The 23,625-nt window shown below is 42.8% G+C and overlaps 3 protein-coding genes across 4 annotated transcripts; all 3 read left to right on the top strand.

Moving 5' to 3' along the window:
- Positions 1-1,223: 1,223 nt before the first annotated feature.
- On the top strand, positions 1,224-7,165 carry cnn2 (calponin 2). The gene is made up of 7 exons (XM_079172450.1): positions 1,224-1,382; positions 3,836-3,957; positions 4,091-4,157; positions 4,453-4,590; positions 4,715-4,831; positions 5,531-5,677; positions 5,842-7,165. Exons 1-7 carry the CDS (start codon positions 1,329-1,331, stop codon positions 6,145-6,147), a joined length of 951 nt encoding a protein of 316 aa, XP_079028576.1. The 5' UTR covers positions 1,224-1,328; the 3' UTR covers positions 6,148-7,165.
- Positions 7,166-8,479: 1,314 nt separating this feature from the next.
- Positions 8,480-10,852, top strand: rps15 (ribosomal protein S15). The gene is made up of 4 exons (XM_079172707.1): positions 8,480-8,531; positions 8,905-8,990; positions 9,377-9,611; positions 10,692-10,852. The coding sequence occupies exons 1-4, from the start codon at positions 8,529-8,531 to the stop codon at positions 10,803-10,805; spliced, it is 438 nt and encodes a 145-aa protein (XP_079028833.1). The 5' UTR covers positions 8,480-8,528; the 3' UTR covers positions 10,806-10,852.
- Positions 10,853-11,502: 650 nt separating this feature from the next.
- Positions 11,503-22,228, top strand: LOC306705693 (dipeptidyl peptidase 9-like). 2 transcript variants are annotated; one of them, XM_079172511.1, is made up of 21 exons: positions 11,503-11,591; positions 12,836-12,926; positions 13,057-13,295; positions 13,428-13,540; positions 13,753-13,926; positions 14,559-14,727; positions 14,880-14,990; positions 15,115-15,243; positions 15,347-15,408; positions 15,500-15,600; positions 16,036-16,213; positions 16,333-16,492; positions 16,608-16,687; positions 16,914-17,066; positions 17,667-17,802; positions 18,768-18,913; positions 19,030-19,176; positions 19,277-19,429; positions 19,844-19,986; positions 20,687-20,798; positions 21,106-22,228. In XM_079172511.1, exons 2-21 carry the CDS (start codon positions 12,871-12,873, stop codon positions 21,196-21,198), a joined length of 2,655 nt encoding a protein of 884 aa, XP_079028637.1. In that variant the 5' UTR covers positions 11,503-11,591; positions 12,836-12,870; the 3' UTR covers positions 21,199-22,228. The 2 variants fall into 2 exon arrangements, with proteins under 2 accessions (XP_079028637.1, XP_079028636.1); XM_079172510.1 differs by having other exon boundaries at positions 14,556-14,727.
- Positions 22,229-23,625: the final 1,397 nt, after the last annotated feature.

Below are 23,625 nucleotides of genomic sequence, written 5' to 3'. Positions count from 1 at the left end.
GCGTCATTAATATGTAAAGAAGGAAGCAATGCTGCCGAGTGAACTGTTGTAAATCAGACATTATTCTAGAGCAGATTTAGAGAGTCCTGGCGTCTGGAGGGAAGCTGTATCTGTTATCTAAAACCACATAGCGCCGACATTACGTCACCCCAGTAGCTCATAAACTTTAACTTTTCGACAGTGACTCAAAAAAGTGCGACAATCTGTCTAGTCCGCTGCACGTCTGGTATGCAGGGAGGGGTCCGGTGGAGCACTCCCACCAGTCAGGAATTTGGGGAAGTTTCCTTCCATATAAGGAGTTTTTGATGTCAATCGCGATCTAAGGAGGAAAGGTGGAGTCTAGGATCGATTAACGAAGCGTACGAGCAAAGAGTTTAGAGAGGCAAGAGGAGTGCTGTCAGTGTACTTCCGGGATTGATGAAAATAAAATGTACAAGTTTATACTGTGAATTAATGTGTAGTTGTTATTAAGTTGTGGTTGTTGGCACATCCTGTTTGATCTTCATTATACGTCTTTTGACTGCACGACATGGTCACTGTGTGTGGAGCATAAATTCACATGAGACAAAGGACACTACTTTCACGAGGCAGCTGGTATGATGCACTTGACTTTTATTGTTTTTATTTGTAATTTTGTACTCATACAAGTGAATTTCATTTCCCCACACGAAGGTCCAACTACTGTTTTAAAGGCTTATCTATCAACATTGATAAAGGAATATAAAATATGAACAGAAGAAATTAACCCCTTTTCTTATTTATCATTTTGTTAGACAAAAAATAGTCCAATGTAAATATATATCGTCTAAAACGTTGAAAATACCGATAATGTGTAAGTTTTGAAGTGTAGATAATTAATTTCTCCAGGTTGCTAAAAACCCAAATGTACACAGGACAAAATTAATACACTAAAATATAATAAGCAATTTAAATTGTTACATGTTTTCACCAGCCACATAGAGTAATGCAATCCTATTCCAATGGGACTAAGCCTTATGTTGCTATTAATGCTAGCATAAGATGATAGCATGTTGATAATGAAGGGCACTGAGAGGTTCCGCCCACTCATAAGTACGTATTTCTCCGTTTTCGCGCGCTAGTAGTCCTCTGACGCACTACCAGCAGGGAACTATCTTGACTCTTGAATCGACGCTCTTTGATAGAAACCGTGGGATCGCTCTAATTGGCGGCCGTTAAAAAGAAAGGAAGTATTTAGTTCACTTCGAGGTTTCATTGGCAGAAAAAGTTGAAGATCATTCAGTGCAGTGTTTATCCTCAAGTAGCTGTCTATCTTTGTACTTCCATAGAAAACTCACAACTCTTTGACAATGTCTTTTAACAAAGGCCCTTCCTTCGGATTATCAGCGGAAATCAAAAACAAGGTAAATATTCTTCTTTTATCATAATACAAAAAGTTAGTTGCTCTGAACTTTTCTTCCCATCATCCACTCATTGTGCTCTTTTCTTCACCTGGCCTCCATTTTAATCTGCGTGCCACTGTCAGGTATTTAGACGTTGGTTAGTTTTGGGGAAAAAACATGTCAGCAGAGATTTAAAAGTGTATTATTTATTTTATAGGATAAACGGACTTTATAACTTTAACAATAACTTAACTTCAGTGTGAACACTTTTGCAACGTGTATATTCACCCTGAGTTTTAAGTCTTAAACTAGAATATTGATTTTTTTTTTTTGTCCTTGCACGAGACAAAGTAAAAAACTGGGCGTTGTCCCTCTTGGCAAAGAAGAATGTCGTTGTGGCAAAAACGGTTACCCCCGTTTCCAGAGTGTTCTGTTGCGCGTGCAGCTCGTTGCCCGTCGTTGTGGCCCGGGGCCGGGTTAGTGTATTAGTCCCGTTAGTCGTCCATCCTGATGATCCACCTTCCATCTGTCTTTTTTTTGGTGCTTATTTTTAACTGCATGAATAGTTTCCTACTCCCCTCCTTGTGGTAAGGTGTCTCGCTGCTTCTCTTGATAAAACCTTTCTTTGCTCCAATCACGTCACGTCAGTGCAGGAGGTTTGCTTTTCTTTTCTTTTTTTTTTGGTAATACGTCCAATGTGTTGACAATGGACACAAACCAAACGGCCTCCAACATGACCCCACTCTGTGGTAATGTGTAACTTTCTGTGAGTGCGGCCTTGTTTGTTTTGACCTGCCTGCGCACTACTTAACATACCAGGACTGATGCTGGAGATTACGTTCCTCACCACGTTGTGCATCACACTGAGCTGCTGTATAACCAGGGGGACTTTCCCTTTAAACATGTGCTGTTACCTCTTAATACGTCCATTCATTTTTATATTGAGGCCTGACTGTTATCTGAGACTCATTGACAGAGCAGAGTCAGAAAAACCTTTATGGGCAATACAGTGTTTCTTTAACTCTCCTTCAGCTGAATGTTTTTAAATATGAATCTGCATTCCTGGGCTGTGCCCTTGCTTGTATAGGAGAGAAAAGGTCATGTCCTCCCCCCTTAAATCTCCACAAGACAACAAGTTCTGGACATAAAGAAAACATGTAGATTTCCCCTGTTACCAGTGATGTCCTTGACGGGAGGAGGAGGAGGAGGAGGAGGAGGAGGAGGGATGATGATTTAAGTGGTATTTCCTGTCATCAGGGACGTTGTCTCCTCTGTAAAATGTGAGGCAAACACCTCTTAGCCCCCCTTTTAACTTTTGCTTAAAATTAGAAAATCAGAAGTGTAAACTCAAATTTGACCATTTGCAATAAGTAACGGTCTGTATTCATTCATTGGATCAACGCTTCACTCAGCTCTTGTCCAACAACTGAGGGGTAAATTCCTTGTGTTCAGCTTGACTCTTTGTGGGTAATTGAAATTTTCTGGGGATAATAACCGAATGAAGGAAAATGTAATTAGTAGACAGACATTCCTTAAGAGTACAACCAGCTGTGAGCAGAGTGCGGCTGGCTTCTATGTACAGGGGGGGGGGCTAAACTCTGTGGTCAGCTTCTCGTTGCCTTCAGGACAGAGGGAGATTGTTTGCTGATTGTGGGTTTGCACGGAGCTCAATCAACACCTTATTATCCTTCACTGGAGGAGACAGACATCTGTACATTTTTCTTTCATTTCTGCTTCCCAGTTTGTCACACAGCGCTCCTAACTGTTTTACGTGGCCATAAAGGTCTCCCTGAATGGCTTCTTTCAGAGCTTGCGTAGCGCGTTTCTCACACTTCTGTCATTAAAGAGAAATCTTTCCACCTCAACAGTGACTCCCTTCACAAGAAAATCAATCTTTGTGCTGCCATAAGCCCCTTAAAACTCTCCCCTCCCTCCCACTTTCAGCCCCGGCCTTCCTGTGTTTCAGTGGTGAATTTAGCAGCTTACCAAACAGGGGGTGTGTGTGTGTGTGTGTGTGTGTGTGTGTGTGTGTGTGTGTGTGTGTGTGTGTGTGTGTGTGTGTGTGTGTGTGTGTGTGTGTGTGTGTGTGTGTGTGTGTGTGTGTGTGTGTGTGTGTGTGTGTGTGTGTGTGTGTGTGTGTGTGTGTGTGTGTGTGTGTGTGTGTGTGTGTGTGTGTGTGTGTCAATGTCACCTTTCTTTATCAGGGCTGAAAAAGACAAAACCCCTCTGTAGACGCAGCATGATGCACTGAGGCAAAGTGAAGTGCACGGGTGACCATGAACCTGATCACACAGTCATAATAAACTTTAGAGGACATATAATTAACATGTTGTGAATGCAGCTCAGTTTTTGGTATCTTAATTAAATCCTAAAGAGCCTAAAGGTATCTTTATAGATTCATTTAACAAATCACCTACTGGCTCTTATTGCTGCTCATGGAACATATGTGACCTTTGACCTCTCTGCCCGACCAGATCGCACAGAAGTATGACGCTCAGAAAGAGGAGGAGCTGAGGGTCTGGATCGAAGACCAGACGGGCGCCACCATCGGCCCCGACTTCCAGAAGGGCCTGAAGAGTGGAGTCATTTTGTGCACGTAAGCAGAGATCAGATCGTCTGTTACACTGTGATCATCCATCATATTATTATTATTATTATTATTATTATTATTATTATTATCTCCAGTGGTTGGATGGTAAACTAGAGTATTTCCCTTTTTCTCCTCGCAGCCTTGTCAACAAGCTGGCCCCAGGCTCTGTGAAAAAGATCAACCAATCAGCGCTGAACTGGCATCAGGTGAGTTAGTGGATGACACATGCTTTTTGTTTTGATTGCAGCGATGCATTGACGCTAGAGATGATGTTACATGCCGTTAGAGACTTGTTTTTGGACTTTAACAAATGGCTCCCTGTGCTGCCGTATTGCGTTAGGATGTCTGTGCGCTGAATCATGCTCGGTCATGATGATGCTTGCGTGTTGAAAGTACTGCTTCTTGTTAACGAGAGAATATGTAATCGCACCTCTGTCATTCTAAAAATCCTGCACACACGTCGTTATTGATCTTGTTTTTAAATTGATGTGGGTTTTTTAGCTGGAGAACCTGACGAACTTCATCAAAGCCACCACAAATTTTGGCCTGAAGCCTCACGATATCTTCGAGGCCAACGACCTGTTTGAGAACGGCAACCTGACGCAGGTCCAGACAACGCTGCTCGCACTCGCTAGCATGGTGAGTCCTCTTGACAGTAGTGGTGGGAGTGACCTCGTCCTTTCATCTGTCATGGAAAGCTGAATTATTATTATTATTATTATTATTATTATTATTACAACAATCTACACGTCGTTTCGCTCAGGCAAAGACCCGGGGCTGCCAGTCACGGGTGGACATCGGGGTGAAGTACGCTGACAAGCAGGAGAGGATGTTTGACGAAGAGAAGATGAAGGCTGGGCAGTGCGTCATCGGCCTACAGGTGTGTGTGTGTGTTTTTAGTTTGGGAGATTCCTGGGTGAGCCGCAGGGTTTAAAATTAGTTTGCAGCAGTTCAGTTTTAGATCTGAAACTCTGTAACCTATCACATTCCTTCATTTAAACCACTTCTTTATTTACAGTCGGTGGTCACATGACGCGCACTAATGATGTTGCAGGTCTGACATTTATACTCGAGGAGGCCGCCGTTCACTTACAGGTTGTCAATAAACAAAAAAACGTATTTGACATGACTGTAAAACCAGGTTGAAAGCAGTTACAGCTTATTCATTTCATATTTTGGCTGAATAAATCAGAGGATGAGGCTCTTCAGCTGCATGGAAAGCTGAGCTCACTTCTGAATGTGTCGAAACTGATCGAAACCCGTCGCGATCGCCTGACGAGCCTGAGATACTTCAGACTAAATGCTGCTCTTTGTTCCAACTTTGTTATTGTCTGTGTCAGATAGACATGAGTGCTGCCTAGTCAGTGAGGAAAACTTGCAATACAACATTTGAGTATGGTGTAGTCATGGCTGACAGCTGACTGACACTTTAAAGTTTGTTTGCCTAGTATCGTGATTACGCAAGCGTCACTCGCGTTGTTGTTGTTATGCAACATTTTACCACCGTTTGCTGTTGTGCAAGTGGATTGAGGTCAAACTCTTGTTATCAAGCCGTTTATTGTGGCGCTTCTGTCTTTAGATGGGGACCAACAAGTGCGCCAGTCAGGCGGGTATGAACGCATACGGCACCAGGAGGCACTTATATGACCCCAAAGTTCAAATCCAGCCCCCCATGGACAACACCACCATCAGCCTGCAGATGGGAACCAACAAGGGGGCGAGCCAGGTACTGCAACATGTTCCCAACTCCTCGTGAGATCACAACTATAGGAAATGCACCACCGTGCGTCTACTACTATAAACTAGTGCCATGTTTAGTCTCGTAGAAAACTCCTGGATTGTCTTAATGCTGTTTTTAAGGCGTGTGATCCTTATTGTCTTGGTCCACAGGCTGGGATGACGGCTCCGGGGACGAGACGTGCCATCTACGACCAGAAGCTGGGCACAGACAAGTGTGACAACAGCACCATGTCTCTACAGATGGGCTACAGCCAGGGAGCCAACCAGAGCGGCCAGAACTTTGGCCTGGGTCGGCAGATCTATGACGCCAAGTACTGTCCCAAAGCCGGGGAGGTTGCAGAGGAGCAGAACGGGGCCGCCGTCGCCCGTGACTATGTCCCGGAGTTGCAAGACGAGGGTTACCAAGGTTACCAGGAAGAAGAGCGGGTGTACCAAGAAGATGGGACGGATTACTAGAAGGAAGGAAGGAAGGAAGGAGCTGAGGGAGGGAAAGATGTCCGTCTAAATGAGGCATGTTCAGCAGAAAGGAACCCTCAAGGCTCACAGGATATTGCACCTTTTTTTTTTTGGTCATATCCTTCTTTTTTTTTTTTTGTATGAATTGTTTTCTTGCCCCTGAAACCATGTTACACATATCATGATGAACTGTGTTTTTGTATTTAAAGTGACCACAAAAGCCAATATTTTTGGCTTAACTAGTTTTCTATCCCAGGGATTGTTAATACTGTGCCAAAGCCAACTATTCTCTTTTTCCCTGTTTTTATTTGTGCCGACTCATTAGTTGCATTTCGGGAGATTCCTAGGTTTTTGTAGGAGCAACAGAAACCAAAGTGACACATTAGGGAGTTTTTAAAAAGTGTTTTTTAAGAACGTGCATCCTGTTTTGATCAAAACACCCATGCTTCTGTTTTATCTGTATAAACATAATTCCTGTGAACGTGTTTGTTACTTCAGTATTCATCGACAAACTGTAGTGAGCACTTTTGGTTGTTCAGACAGACGTGGGAACAAAATATATAAGTTTTCTTTTTACTCGTTTTGTCTTTTCTCCCACTCGTTTCTCTTATTTCTTTTTTAACGGAGGAAATATTTCCTTTGTTTGCATAACCAGTCCAACTGAAGCTGTTTTCTTTGGACTAAAGATGGCGGGGGAGGGGAAACAATAACAAGTGAAGTTTTGAACATTCCAAGCAAGAATACTGGATTCTTTTTGTCAGTGAATAAGTCTTAAATATTGGTTGATAAGCAAACCAATCTCACACTTATATGTGATCATTTAAATGATTATTTATGCATAGTTTTGGATTTGAATGGGGGTTGTTTTTAGTTTGTTTTTTTACCTTGACTCTGAATAACCTTTGGTTTTGGACTATTCTTTTTCTTCTGGAATAATCCAGCCGGTGGAAAAAGAAACGTTTGAATTGAGAATTGGTTGTTTTTGTGAATACGGTGTAATAAAGATGTGTATTCATTATCTTGTGTTGATTTGGTTTGTGGTAATACTGTCATGGAAACATTTATTCACTCAACATACGGCTGTCAGTCGTAGCACTCTGCTAAAAAAAAGTAACGCACAAACATCAGTTTGTACGGAAGAATATATAACAGTGACTTGATAGATGAGATGACAAACGAGTTGACCAGAGATAACTGTAAACAAAACAGGAAGGGTTATGAAACTCTACCTCTTAGTGCAGACCAGAACTTGCTGCACTACATTACTGCGCACTAATAATTCAAAACGGACATAAGTTATGTTTCTAAAGGGGGGAAAGAAAACTCAGAGGTATGTAGCCCTACACATCGATTTGGTTGTAAGTGTCCAGGTTTTGAGATGTGTGTCTGAGATTAGAATAATTGAGTAGTAATCTATCTTGTGCCCAATGTATTAAGGGGAGGCAGGTAGGACATCTCCAAACCTCGTTAATACCACCAAAGCTCTTTGAATGGCTCGATACCACTGAAGAAGTTCCTATAGGACTTAACAGGTCAAGATGTTCAGCTTCACTAATTTAGCTCAAGGTGAAGTTGCAGGAATGAATCCTTCAAAGCAAAACTAATTACAGTGAGGATAAAACAAAGTACAAAATCAGTACCAGTAAATATTTTTAAGGAGCTGTTCATTTTTTTTTTACAAATTAAAAATTGAATCTGCACTGTAAGTACTGATGCAGGCATTGGATAAATGTGTTATAAGTACAATTTTTAGCTGAAATGTGGTGGTCTCTCTTAAAATGGGAATACTTAAGTAAGGTCCCAGTACTTCAATAAATGTTTAATAATTAGTCACAGTGGTGGAGGAAGTATTTACATACTTTAAGTACAAGTAACCACAATTTAAAAATACTCAATTACAAGCAGTCAAAGTTTGACTTAAGTAAAAGTAAAGAGGCGTTATCCACCAGTTTAATCGTTAACAATGTAGTGGAGTAGAAGTATAAAGTGGCATCAAATGGAAATACTAAAATAAAGTACATCCAAATTGTAGGCTACACAAGTATAGTACTTGAATGTACTTTCCTTTCTTCCTCTCTGGAGTTAGTAAGCTGCATGTCTATCAAAACATTCACATTTTTGTTTAGTTTAGTTTTCCTTCCACTTGATATGTAGAACTAACGCTGTGCAGCTACAGTACTCGACAAGATAATAAAAAAGTGGACACGTTGGTAAGAAACTTGACACTGTAATAAAAACTGGCGTTTTTGTACAACAGCACCACCTGCTGTTCACAGTGCGAACTACCGCCGGAAAACACCACCGGATGTTTGCCTGAAATCGCGCGATATTAGGCCTAACGAGACTTCTGCCCGTTCTTTTCTCCCGGAACTTCAGGCAAGATGGTAGGTGTATAATTATTTGAGAAGCTTTCCAAAATACAATCTGAATTCATCTGAGCTCTAAAGTAACTAATAAGGATGGCTGGCTTTGTCATCCGACAGCTTCACGCGTTCGCTGGCCATTCAGTCTTAAATCGTTGCACAGAGTGACCGATAAATGTGTGCTTAAAGGCGCTGGATTAGCTATAGCCGTCTGTGGCTAAGCTAACCCGGTGGTTCTGTTCCCGTCACTAAATATGACCTAATTATCATGTCATTGTAGGTCCGAGCGAGGGTTAATACGCGTTTTTGTCGATGTTAAACAGTGGCAATGAATTCAGGGTTATGTTCACGCGAGCTGTATACTTAAGTGGGATGGTGTGTGTCTCTCTTTCAGGCAGACACCGAGGTCAAGAAGAAGCGTACCTTCAGGAAGTTCACCTACAGAGGTGTGGACCTGGACCAGCTTCTGGACATGTCCTAGTAAGTGATGCACTACTGAGCTGGTCAGCTGGAGCCTGTTTTATACTAGTCAGTATAAAACCTTTTACAAACTCCACACACATCCATTGATGAAGTCCCACGCTCAGCCCCTAAGAAGAAGAAGTTGTTGCTGAAGTATGAGTATTGAGAGCTTTTCAGTTCATCACGTTAAGATCAGAGTTAAATAAAGGTGTATCATCATTGTGTGCCGGAGCTGAGTAGACAACACATTCCTTAATCATCAGCCTGATGCACAGGCTTCAGTTGAAGTGAATGTGAGAAGACCAAACCCACTGTTGTGCATATTATAAAGTACTTGACACTTATTCCAAAGATGACATGGGGCCTCATTGATAGCGCTGTCCTCTCTCCCCCTCCCCGTGTAGTGAGCAGCTGATGCAGCTGTACTGTGCCCGCCAGAGGAGGAGGCTGAACCGTGGCCTGCGCCGCAAGCAGCAGTCCCTCCTGAAGCGCCTGCGCAAGGCAAAGAAAGAGGCTCCCCCCATGGAGAAACCAGAGGTGGTGAAGACCCACCTGAGGGACATGGTCATCCTGCCAGAGATGGTCGGGTCCATGGTCGGCGTGTACAACGGCAAGACTTTCAACCAGGTTGAAATCAAGGTGAGGTGCTGTTGGTCCGGTGGTGGGAAGAGACATATGTACTCTTTGAAACACCAGATTTCTTGGGCCTCTTATCCATTACTCGGGGCACATTCCTGGGAAGCAATATCGCTTGCAGTTCCAACAAAATGTAATATTGTTGGAGAATGTAGAACATAATTGGTATAAATTGAAGAAGGTAAAATGCTTTATACGGTTGTGGTATGTTGCATTTGTGTGTACAGAGCCGGCTGTCACAACTCAAAGCACCAATGCGTGCGGTTGGTCTCATTTAGAAGTTATAGTTCCTTGTTGGTGTTGTTCGGTCCCCGTCTATCAAACTAGCTACCGTTAGTTAATCTCAGTGTAAGAATGGTCAACAATCGGGACCATTTGACAGGCCAGGCAATATCAAACAATGGTTCTATTATTAATACAGAACCATCGTTGACGAGTTGCTGCAAATAACGCATGTTATACAGGGTTTATATGTTTTTTGCGGGGTGAGTTTTTCCCTTTTTCGATGTCAAAGGACAGAGGCTGTCATATGCTCTACTGATTGTAAAGCCCTCTGAGACAGATTTGTGGTATTGGGATATATAAATAAAATTGAATTAAACCGCGTCATTGATGCACAACTCCAGTTGATGGAACTCTGAAGGATAATTTTGGGCATTTGGCATGCCTCTGTAAGTGTTTTGCAGAAATGTCAGTTAAACCATCTTGAGTTGATCCACAAAGAACTGTAGAGTACAAGAAGAGTCTGACATCTTGACCAAAGAATTGCAGTGTGTTAAGTTTGTAAAATGTAGACTTGGAATGATACATGTGTTTACATTAAATGTGTTGTAAGGGCCGGATGTTACACAATAATGATTATAAATAATTGGTTCAGGACCAGTTAACAACTGAAGCTTATTTTAGAGCTATAAACGGACCCCTAGCTCCCCCAGTCAAATACACTAATCATAGCTTGTGGTTTTAAATAATATATACAAGTATAAGTATACTTTGCTTTAAATCTTGTCAGACCTCAGATAACTACCACATTACTGTACATGCAGCTGTATCTTGTTACTAACGTGTTCCTCTTCTCCACAGCCTGAGATGTGCGGTCACTACCTGGGCGAGTTCTCCATCACTTACAAGCCAGTCAAGCACGGTCGCCCCGGTATTGGAGCCACACACTCTTCTCGGTTCATCCCTCTGAAGTAAAATGGCTGTGTTCTTTGTATAAATAAAAAACCGGTTGCTCCACAGAACTTGTCTGCTTTGCTTTCTTTAGCATAATATTTCAAAATGAAGATCAAATGCTTGTGTATGGGGTATAATAGAGTTCGAGCTTCTGTCCTTTTGAGGTGTCTTGATAAACAATATGAGTGGCTTCAAGATTGCTGATAGGTTTGTAATGTCAATGTTGTGATTGGTACAACGAGACCTGAATATTTCAGTAAACAAGATTGTTTTAACTCACCATAGGACAGAGGAATTTCAGAAAATCTGAAATTGAAATATTAAAACAAAAGTGGTACAGAGTCACACCAGTGGATTAAACACATTTGTTTATTGGGAAACTACTGATAAGTCTGTAATGACAGGTTCGGTACCGTATGTCATGTTTTAACCCTTTTTCTTTCTTGGTTGTCTCAACGGTTAATCTGAGTGGAGCTTTAATGTCTCACACATACACAAGCTTGTACACCGTCAAAAGTAGTACGTAGGACATGTTGAAATGCATTTCTAAACGGTCAATTGGGGTAATAAACAGTGCTGCCACATGCAGCGCAGCACTGACCATCACTGACGCCTCCTCAGTGCGGCTCTGAAAGAGTACCGGTGTGAACTCCATCAGGTCTAAGGTTCCCCCTCGCTCTCGCTCAGCTGCATTTTGTGTGTGGCCGCTCTGGGCCATGGATTCAACCTCTAGCAGTTGCACAATCTTTTTATTGTCACCAAGCTAATAAAACACAGAACCTGATTAAAGAAACAGTGGCCAGATTGGTAAGTATTCTTCTTAATTTCAGCTTGTTCTGTCGTGACGGGCGACTAAGCGTCTGTTTTTTTACAGAAATCCAGCAGCCGCTAGTTAGCGGTTCGCTAGCTTCCAGCTAGGTGGCTAACGGGTAGCTACCGTTAGTTAGCTTCAAGAGCGAAACTGACAAGAGCTCTGTCATGTCAAAATGTAGCCAACTTAGAATATGTTTTTAAAAGACGTAGGTTGTTAACTGTCATTTCCTAACAAGCTGGGGTTTCGCCATTCACTGCCAATTATAACCGACGTTCGTACCGTTTAGAATGTGAACACAAATGAATGTACCGGTGTTTTCCCCCGGTCTGACTGAGTAGTTGAAATCCGAGAACAAAGCTCTATTATAAGCTAGCTAACCGATCACATTAACGTCTCCGGTATTTTACTATTCTACCCGACCTGTTACACACCTCTTAAAATAAGATTGCTATTGACCATTGAGTAACCCCGCAGAGACAAAATGGGGCCTTTTGGTGTAACGTTATAACGGTACAAGTTGCAGCGTAATTCTTTCCATTCAACATATTTTACATAGTAACACAGAGGCCAAGTTAAGCTAACGTTTACTGTGCAGGGGACGATTTGAGCAGAATACAAACAGTATTATAGACACTCTACTTCTTGTACAGGCACAGAAATAGTCAGATCTGAACATTTTGGTTGATCTCCATCCGTAAATACACTTCCATCATCCCACTCCTTACACAGATACCCCTAGTGGGTACCAGGTGACCGCTTAACCTGTGATACTGGTTGTTGTTGGATTGACTCTTCAGCTGTTGACTCAAGCTGAGGTATTATGTTGGTTGTATTTGTTGCCTCACCACAGTACCAGACCAATCTGCCACTACTTCTTTAACACTGTTTGCTCATGCTAATCCTTTACCCAACACAGAAGGATAAAGGGAGGAATGTGAGGTATTCCCTGTACTTCATCCGTACATATCCATCCAACACATGAGAGATTTAACAGGAATTATAATCCCTTTGTGTCAATCTGGTCTGTAGTTATGGCTCCATGTTTCTGACTCAATATTCTTAAAAGTCTTCATGAATGATTTATGTTTGTCTCGTCTTTGAGGCACATTGTGTTGTAGTCAAACTGGTCCCCAGTCACGAATGTCTCATCAGTCAAGAAAGGAGAAAGAAATGTGCCCCTGTTTACTCTAGTTAGTTTTCTATTTTGAAAGATCTTGGTACTGTACTTTGTTCATAGGTTACGCTATTGGAGTGAGGTGTGCTGACCGGTGAATGCATAGAGTCAAGAAGGTAAAACTTTGTGACAATAAAGAGGGTATCTGGAAAAGGTACAGTAAAGGGTTCATGTTATCCTCCTTTTAACTGCTTTGATGTTTAGGAAGATTTATGAATAAACAATCGAACTATTAAAGGAATTCCTGCACCTCTCACCATAATCTTTCTAATGTCCACATCCAGCTGTGTGACAGTGAGCATGACGGCTGTGGACGGCCTTTCGGACAGCACAGAGGTGGTTGAGATGGAGGATGTCCCGTCTCAGTTCTTTGTGGAGAAACACTCGTGGGAGGGCCTCCGTGACATCATCCACTGTAGCAGGAAGTACTCTGGCATGATCGCCAACAAGGCTCCCCACGATTTCCAGTTCGTGCAGAAGAAGGATGAGAACGGACCCCACTCCCACCGCTTGTACTACCTCGGTAAGCTGATTGATGCTTGATGATGGGGCAGAATATGATTGCCTCGTGATATTAAAATGTCTCCTTTTTCCACTCTAGCACCAGTTGTTCTTGTTGACAAGGCCTTTTGTTTCTTTTCCATGTGCGTACTAGGAATGCCTTATGGAAGCAGAGAGAACTCACTACTCTACTCAGAAATCCCCAAGAAGGTCCGAAAAGAGGCCCTCTTGGTGTTGTCATGGAAGCAGATGCTGGATCACTTTCAGGTGAATTCCCCATCTCCTCCCGATCGTGCAGTGCCGGTATCAAGTAGCACTACTTTGAGATAAGCAGTCGCTGAAGGTGTGGTGAAATCACCGTGGTATAAACTATGAGAGCAACCGTACAACCATTGTGCGGTTATATGATCTGGGGGTGATGGGTCAGTTGAATGTGGTTCTGTTTACATCTGCTTACATCTGACTTCCTGTCCTTTAAGGCCACACCGCACCAGGGGGCCTACTCTCGAGAGGAGGAGTTGCTGAGAGAGCGTAAACGTCTCGGAGCCTTCGGTATCACCTCCTATGACTATCATGCCCAGACCGGCCTGTTCCTCTTTCAGGCCAGCAATAGCCTCTTCTACTGTCAGGACGGAGGCAGCAATGGCTTCATAGTGAGTACACGGCTGTTTGTGTCTTCAATTTGGAATTGTTAGATACTCCGGACAGCTGAGAGCCGTGCGTTTTATTGTATTTATAATAATTGTGATTGTACATTTTGAATCTGTATTACTGCTGGTCTGCTAGTGGTATCATATTCATCATGCAATGCAAACGATGTTATGAGAGGAGAGATGATCAAAAGACCATATTACCCTTTTCTATAGGTCAGTTTTCCGGCTGTCTCAGAGATACCAAATACGCTCTCAAGCAATCTTTTAACCTATAGAGTCTGTAGAGCAAATATTTTGTTATGTTTGTCACAGTCGTCCTCTTCGTCGTCCGCTTTAAGCTGCCGGTTTGAACCTGGGATACTGATCGAGATTGTTTTTAGTGTCTCATTAAATTTGACCCCCTTTGCGTTGTGATTGTTCCTTCCTGTTTGAGCCTTTAGTAGCTTTGATAAGCTACTTTAAATGAGTTGAGAGTTAAATCATTCAGGGAGATTGAGTTATAATTCTGATCTCAGCACCTCACTGAGTTTAGTGTACCTTTTCATGTCTTCAGTGAAGACCGTCCTTGCATCAGACAGGTCTCTCATCCTCTGTTTGCCTTGCACTAAGATTGTGTATGTTGCTTTTAGCAGTCTGCTCCTGTAAAGCCCGTGGAGATCAAGACCCAGTGCTCAGGGACCCGCATGGACCCCAAGATCTGCCCTGGAGACCCTGACTTCTTAGCCTTCATCAACAATAATGACCTGTGGATAGCCCACATTAAGACTGGCGAGGAAAGGAGACTCACTTACTGCCACAAAGGTCTGAAGGCAATCAAATGTCACGCAATATGTAGCTTTACATGCTTGAGTATCCTCTTTAAAGTACAAAAGTACAAAAATTGTTTTGATATGAGACGATTTTGATTTCGCCTGTATTTTCATCATCATCTCATACTACTTACCTTTTTCCAGGTGTGGATAATGTAAAGGAGGACCCCAAGTCTGCAGGTGTAGCAACATTTGTCATCCAAGAAGAGTTCGACCGTTTCACTGGTTACTGGTGGAGTCCCTCGGCAGTGGAAGGTATTTATTATTCCCTTTTAAAAAAATAGTTTTACCTCCATCTATGAAATGAGTTCATTTTGAGTTTGCATCCACTATTTTCTGTATATGCTTGCTTCAAATTTCTTTTTCATCCCCCTGTCAGACCCTAACGGAGGTAAAACAGTGTACCTGCTGTATGAAGAGGTGGATGAGACGGAGGTAGAGATTATTCATGTTCCATCTCCGGCACTGGAGGAGCGTAAAGCAGACGCATACAGATATCCCCGTACAGGTCAGTGCTGCCTACACTGTGTGCACACACAAAGGCTTGGAGCAGTTAAATGTAAAAAATGAATTTCTATTATTTTACATTTTCCTAATGTCCTTACTTACAGGTAGCAAAAATCCCCAGGCTACCCTCAAACTGGCAGAGATCAAGACGGACCACCAGGGAAGAGTAAGTCTTTCACTGCCGGTCTTTGTCTTTTTTTACTTCTCCAAAGTCATATTCAGGCGTTCCTAATGTGTGTTCATGGTTGTAATTACAGATTGTGAGCACACAAGACAAAGAACTGGTCGTCCCCTTCACCTCCTTGTTTCCTGGGACAGAATACATCGCCAGAGTGGGCTGGACGAGTGACGGCAAATAGTGAGTGCGGTTATTCTCAAAATACGTACCACCAGCAGGTATACAGCCTGGTATTGGGACTAATGTCGTGACATGAATTGGGAAACACAGATAATAACGGCTGCCACGGTTTGGGTATTTGAACCAAACAGTCTCTGTACGGGGGTCCCAGTCTGGGATAAGTGTCTGAAATGTTCCTTATTTTTATAATGAGAACGGTTTTACAAAAGTTGACTGTAGACAAAATGCTCCCTCAGTCCCCAACCAGAGGATGTTGTCTGGCTTTGAGACGTACTCTCTGTTCAAAAGAAATGTATCATTGTGCGTTGTTGAACTCACGCTGAACCACGTCTCCTAAACTGCGCTATCAACCGAACCTTGACTGAACAGGATGCTTATGTTTATGATTTTGTGTAATGCGATCTTCTGAGTTCTGTCTGCTCTGTGTCGCTCTAGTGGCTGGGCGGTGCTGCTGGACCGCAGTCAGAGGAAACTCCAGCTGGTCCTGCTGCCTCCAGCCCTCTTCATCCCGGTCACAGATGACCCGGCTCAGAGGCAGGAGAGTCTGGAGGCAGTGCCCAGTAACACACAGCCATACATAATCTATGAAGAGACTACAGACGTCTGGATCAATGTAGGTCTTTCCACGTGGTGCCCTTAAACTAATGTCTGTGATGTTTTATAATAAACTAACTGTTACGGTTGTGAATGCTTCGAGGATTCAGTAATTGACTGTTCTTCTCTTTTGTGCAGGTTCATGATATATTCTATCCTTTTATTCAAACGGCAGAAGATGAGTTTACTTTCATTTGGGTAAACGAGTCTAAAACGGGTTTCAGCCATCTGTATAAAATCACCTCCCTGTTACAACCCGGCTGCCACCGTTGGACGGAGGACTACCAACACACAGAGGGTAAAAAAACTAGGACATGCTCCTTCATTTCTTTGACGTTTTCCTATCAAATATTCATGGTTCACGTGTTCGGTGTGTCGAGGAGCATGTTGATTCGGTTATCTGTTTTCTCCAGGAGACTTCAAATGTGCAATCAAGGAGGAGGTTACATTGACCAGTGGAGAATGGGAGGTGCTGGCGAGACATGGTTCCAAGGTTAGCTTTAGAAATGTATTTAAATCCAGTGAGCTCAACTGCAGAGTTTCTGAATGTTTTCTTTCCTCCCAACATGCTCGGGTTCAACATTAAAACACGAGTAATACAGAACTAGGTTGATATGAAGATATGCCATCGTGTCTTTATAGTTCTTCTCAGTATCATGCCTCGGCCTCACTGCTATTGTCTTTTCATTGTCCTTTTTCATGTTTCTCCCTTTTGTTAGATTTGGGTGAACGAGGCATCCAAGTTGGTGTACTTCCAGGGCACCAGAGACACTCCATTGGAGCACCACCTCTACGTGGTCAGCTATGACTCACCTGGAGATGTGGTCAGACTAACCAAGCCTGGCTTCTCTCATAGCTGCTCTGTCAGTCAGGTAAACCACTCACCCAAATACATACATGAGCATCTCATTAGTCCATTCAGTTCTTGTCTCATCCAGATGTTCGTTTATCCATATTCATAACAGCCCACAATGTTGTTGGAGTATTGCTCTCATCACAATCCCTTTTTGGCAGCTAGCTGTAGTTATAATTCAAAAAGTAAACGCTTCAGTAAAAGAAAATATCAGCAGATTGTACATTTTCCAAGATCAATAATGTTGTTTAATGTATTTTAAGTTTTGTATCATGACCTAGAAAAGAACTAAATCACAACAAGTGACTGCAGAGGTAACACAACTTGGGCAGATTGTGATTTAGTGTGCGTGCTGCAAATAGAAGATTTAAGAATTTAAGAACAATAAAAGTTAAATTACCTTTGAAACCTGAGGAAGGCTGATGATCTGCAGTATATGGGATGAATGTAGTTTACATTGACGGTGGCTCATGTTGGGCTTTAACTCAGATCCTTGTAGTATGTGGTGTTACATTATAATTCCTCCCTCAGCCTTTCCGTTCCTTCTTTGTCAGTTCTATTTTGTACATAATTCTATTTTAATATATTTTGCAACTCTCTCCCTTCTCTTATTCTGCAGAACTTTGACTTTTTTGTCAGCCACTACAGTAATGTGAGTACGCCTCCATGTGTTCACGTCTACAAACTGAGCAGCTCAGAGGATGACCCACTACACATGCTACCTGAGTTCTGGGCCAGCATGATGGAATCACCAGGTAAACAGGAAGTGACATGTGACAACCGTCGTACAGTAGTTCCCTGATTGTATTTACATTATTGTAGTTTTTTTTAGAGAGCAGTCTGGCCAGGTTTGAAGGTTCCCCCGACTGTCTGTGCTTTTATTTTTGGAACAATCAATAGAGTCTGTAGGGGAGAGCGGAGGTCTGGCTTTGATTAAATCAAGGACAGTCAGTTCGATCCACAGTCGCGTCCTCCAGACAATCCTGACAGCAATCCCATAATGTGCTGCTCAAACACCTTTGTCATCCACAGCGATTCTTGTCGGAGTTAATTGTCGTTTATGATTCATTAAAAGTACCCGGAGTGAGACGGTAATTCTTGCCTGTTATGTTTACAGGTGTTTCTGCTTTGTTAGAAGTTTAGGGGTCAAAGAGTAACAGCCAACCTTTATGCTGTGTTCACACCACGAGCGACACAGCAACAGGTTGCAAGTCAGTGGAAGCCGGTGACATGAAGCTACAAATAGACGCTCAACACATTTCATTGTGTTTCGTTAAAAGCTACATTAATGAGCGCTTGTGACTCAGTGACAAAGGAGCTGGCTACTCCTGGCTGTTTTGTTGCTTTTTTCGCTGGTAGTGTGAACATAACATGATACAGGGGTCCCCCCCCTAGAGTCACGGCGCATGTTGGTGCTATTAACTCTCAATTAAACACCCTATTTTGGAAGTAGAAGAATGGAAAAGCAGAACAGTTTCAGAATTTCAATGTCAGGTGTAAAGGAAAAATAATCCTGTACCAACCCCAGTACTGCAGGACATATTGCAGTACTGGTTCCAGAGTATCTCTAACTTTCCAAAAGAAAATGTATCACAATTAATACCAAATCACTTAAGTGTGGTTTTGCAGACCCATCCCTCTAAAGTTCCCAGAGGAGTTGATCCCTAATAGTTTGAGAAGGTGCTAACCTAACGAACACATGTGTTAATGTGTCTTCCAGGTTGCCCGGGAGATTACAATCCACCTGAGATTTTTGACTTTCCAGGGAAGTCGGGCTTCCAGCTTCACGGGATGGTGTACAAGCCTCACAACCTGCAGCCTGGCAGGAAACACCCCACGGTTCTCTTTGTGTATGGAGGCCCACAGGTCCGTGGATACACATTCAGTTTAATCTAGGATTGAGATGTTATCAATATTTAGTGTTCACAGCTTTAAATCTGTATGACCGTGTAGATAAAACAACATTTTGTGTACGTATTCAGGTGCAGCTGGTGAACAACTCCTTCAAGGGGATGAAGTACCTCCGTCTGAACACGCTGGCGTCTCTGGGCTACGCTGTGGTCGTCATTGACGGGAGGGGTTCCTGTCAGAGGGGCCTTGAATTTGAAGGAGCACTGAAAAACAAAATGGTAAAGTATTGAATCTATCGCTTTATACATGATGGAATGCCATAAAAACATGCACAATTACCAAGTTCGATACCACTCTGATTAACACGTGTCTCTTCAGGGTCAGGTGGAGATCGAAGACCAGGTGGAGGGGCTGCAGTATGTGGCGGAGAAGTTTAAATTTGTGGACCTGAGCCGTGTTGCCATTCACGGCTGGTCCTACGGAGGTTTCCTCTCTCTCATGGGCCTCATTCAGCGACCCAACGTCTTCAAGGTTAGGACGCTTCTTTTATCCTTAAACCACACGCTCATTCTGTGAGTGAGCATAGTGATAGTTTGTATCACTACAGTACGCACAGAATTCATTGCGATGTAGTTGCAGCTTACATCCACATGGTGTCTGTGTTGCACAATGTGTTTGTTCATAACCTTTACTCAGTAAGTATATTCACAGATAATTCTGTGAGCTACAGGGAGCGAAGGTTTAATATTCCAATGTTGTTGTTTTTTGCTAAATGTATATCCAACTGCGTCAAAAACATCAAAATACACTGAACATATACTTTAGAATTATACTATAAATCTAAGCAACCACCTTCTTCTTCGTGAGTTGCTCTCCAGAGTAAGATACCGTTTTTTTATCCTTCATTCTTTTCCATCTGACTACGTTGTCTACGTTCCCTGTCAGTTGGCCATTGCAGGCGCCCCGGTGACTGTGTGGATGGCGTACGACACCGGCTACACAGAGCGTTACATGGACGTGCCTGAGAACAACCAGCAGGGCTACGAGGAAGGCTCTGTGGCTCTGCACGTGGACAAGCTGCCCAGCGAGTCAGTACACACACTTTCTTTTTACAAGTTTAGTGCTTGAAACTTCTAAATAGTTCAGATGTTATTCAAACCAATTTAACCGTGCTGCACGTGTAGGTGCATAGACATCTGTACGCGTTTCATGATTTCCTGTCAAGTCGTGCTTCAAATTCTTTGAAGGACCCTGACACGTGATTGATGATTCGGGCATTCCCTCTTACACATGGGGGATGCCATTCTTCCACCACATATTTGTGTTGGGGTCATTATGGTCCTTAACCTAAAATGAACTTTGAACACTTTGAACTGAAAGCAATGCTTTATGAAAACATGTCCATGCCGTGAAGCTTCTTTCTTTCAGGTATGCACACGTTGGTGATCTGTTCCTTGCATTGCGAATAAGAAAAGATCCCTTGACTCCCTTTATAACGGCAGTTATTAAAATGTAGAAAGGTGAAATTAGGATTTTCAAGTGGCAGGCTAGGGAAACCTTGAGGGCCTGACAAACGGCATGTTGGAGCACTGCTCTATGATGCTGGAGTGAAACTAGAGTCTCTGAAGCCCTGCAGCTGCAGTATTTTACCTTTTCTATTTTTTATTTAGGCTTTTCCTGTTTTACATGTCATGAAGGGCTTAATGGTGAATGGATGAATGTGTTTTAATGGTTTGTCTTACAGTGGAAGCTCATCATATTGTAACCGTGTGTTCCTTGTCATTCCAGACCCAACCGTCTGCTGATTCTACATGGATTTCTAGATGAGAATGTGCACTTTTTCCACACCAACTTCCTCGTGTCACAGATAATCCGTGCTGGGAAGCCCTATCAGCTTCAGGTTAGCATCACAAGCCTTCTTCTACCCACTTAACACATTTTTTTTGAAGTTGCCATGTGAATACCAGATGGACATAATCATCATACATGTTTTTGTTATTATCTCTGCAACACAAAAATGCACAAAACCAACAACAAATGTGTTTTGTATATTGCCTTAGACCGCTCTAATGTTAAATAGTACTAAAAAAAAAACGGTGCAAAAATAAATTTCAGGGTTATATATGTTATGTTACGTTGATTTTACTGGATACATCCATGTATCACACATCACTCTGTAATGTGGTTGCCCTATTTCCATTTTTCAGGTATACCCCAACGAGCGACACAGCATCCGCTGCCCTGAGTCTGGAGAGCACTACGAGATAATGCTGCTGCACTTTCTACAACAATACCTCTGAAATGAAACAGCAGGGGAGAAGTGAAGTCTAGTTTCCCCCTCTGTCCTCCTTTTCCCCCTCCAGCTCACCGCCCACCTTTACTCCCCCTCCCCTCCCCTCTCCTCTCCTCTCCACCCAAACCCCCAGTGTCCAACTGTTCACCCTGTCATCGAGAGAGCGTCTCTGCAGCCACGAGCCACTCTCTCCTATGAACTAGTCACATAAACTTTCCACTACACTTCCCTCTTTCGCTCGGTCTGTCTCATGTTGTTACTCGCTTGTTCGCGCTGTCTCTTCCATGCCCCCCCCCACCCTGTGTACAGTCTGGGGTATGGGTTACGAGCACAGAGATTTGGTGTCTCACCCTGAAAGCCAAACAAAGACAAGGAGAAATATTAGCAGGCTGTGTCACATTGACTCATCACTCACCCACGTCCTCACCTCTGCAACCATGATGGGTTTTTGCCAAATGTTATCGCATTGTTCCCCCCCCCCCCCCACCCCCCCTCTCCTCCTCCTCGCTCTTCCCGCTGTTTTAATCACTTGAGTCAGTGGAAGGAATGGGACTACAGTTCAGAGATATGAAATGGAATACTATACGCATAATCGCAGACATGAGCTCACACACTATACATATGTAAGATACATACACTCACGAGCGCACACACAGAATTGCAATATCCATACATGCTGTGGGTCCGTATCTCGCAGTTTGTGTAACGATGAAGAAAGGAAGAACACTGAGACTCTTCTGCTGTCCACTTGTTTTAACTGTGTGTTGTTTAAAATAAAATATTTTATGGATTTTTATCCTTTTTTTTTTCTTTTTTTTTTTTAAATGCGTGCTGACATGAGCCGGCCGCTTATTGATATTTCTGCGCCGTTCTTTCCCCTCACGTTACATTTCTCGAGATGTCTGCTTGCCTTCTTAACACATAATTTATATTTGCCAAAGTACCTCTTGACTCTTGATCATGCTGGTATTTCCTTTTTTTACTGCAATAAAGACAACAGGAGGGTGAGCACTGGAGTCTTACAACAGCTTTGTACCACCGGAATTAAATTTGTACATGATAATGAATAAATGTATGAAACAATCACATGCTCTCTTTTCCTGCTGTGTTCTTATTCATGCATGTCATATGATTGCAGCATGTTTTGTTTCATGTTTCCCACGCTTGTGTTTTCTCATACTGATAGTCCACTTCGAGCCATAATTATTTCCATCGCCATCTGTCTTCTTGTTCACATCAGCAGCACCTGACCAAAGCTCCACCACTGCTGCAACAACAAGGGCTTTCAAGCCCTCCACACCAAGAGAAGCCGCATATGCTTGAGGCTCTTCTGTCACCTCTCTTTGTTGCCATGGTTACCTTTTAATAATAGGGTTCTCCTCCTCGTCGGTGAGTGATGCCTAACCTTGAGCTGATAGCACCACAGGGATCAGATAAATCCCCTCGGCACACACAGGCTTGGTGCGAAGCCTTAGTATGAACCGTCGAGAAAGCGAAAGGAGCGCATCTCCCTATTCCTTTTCAGAGAACTTTGTAAAATGAGGAGAAGATGGGATACTAAACTGCCGTGCTCTGCAGGTAACAAGTGCCGTCCCCATGTTTTAAAATAACGTATACTGTGGCGGCCAGGCATCGACTTTCACCGGCTGCACCCGATGCGCTTGGAGGGAGAGGTCAGTCCAGAGCACACGCCATCAGATCAGGTGTTACAGAGGTTGATCCCGAGCCAGGCGGATCAGTAGGGATGAAACACTTTTAACATTAAGCCCAACCAAGGAATCAGAAAGTGGTAACCTGGAAAATCAAAGCTGACACCTTGAAGCTCCTGAAGTTTGTTTCCACGTAACATATCTAATCTGCTAAAAAGATCCAAGAGATCTGCCACGTGTGGCTCAATGAAGAGGCTCGGCTCTCCTCTGTGGGTTTGGGACCGCAGGTGGTTTACAGAGAAAGACTCGCTATCCAGCCGGATTTGGTTGGATTGATAAAGAGTGAAATGTTCAATTGACCGGAGAGGATTATTTTACAAATCTTAAAAATAAATCAAATTTGAATGAAAATCAAAGCGCATATCTTCATTGGTTTACATGTAAAACAACAATATGTGAACAATGAACAGTTTGAAATGCGCTCATTTAAACCACAGATTAAACTAACCATTCTTCATTCCACCAGTAATGGGGAACAAATTTGGCAACTGTAACACTTCTTCATTTGAGGGTAATTAGCTTTGATATGACAACATGTAAAGTAAACAAGTTGCTTAACTACAAGCCTATCCACTTATCCTGACTCTACTTGTGAACACATTTTTCATGATATTTTTTGTTACATGCTATCAGAACAGAGAGTTCTCAGCATGTTTCATGGTCCCTGTGTAACATCCAAATCATAGCACTGCTTTTTGTGCAATCTTAAAAATAGTATCGTGCCG

The sequence above is a fragment of the Pholis gunnellus genome (assembly GCF_910591455.1).
Source record: "Pholis gunnellus genome assembly, chromosome: 14".
NCBI lineage: Eukaryota > Metazoa > Chordata > Actinopteri > Perciformes > Pholidae > Pholis > Pholis gunnellus.
This window is presented reverse-complemented; position numbering and strand designations above follow the sequence as displayed.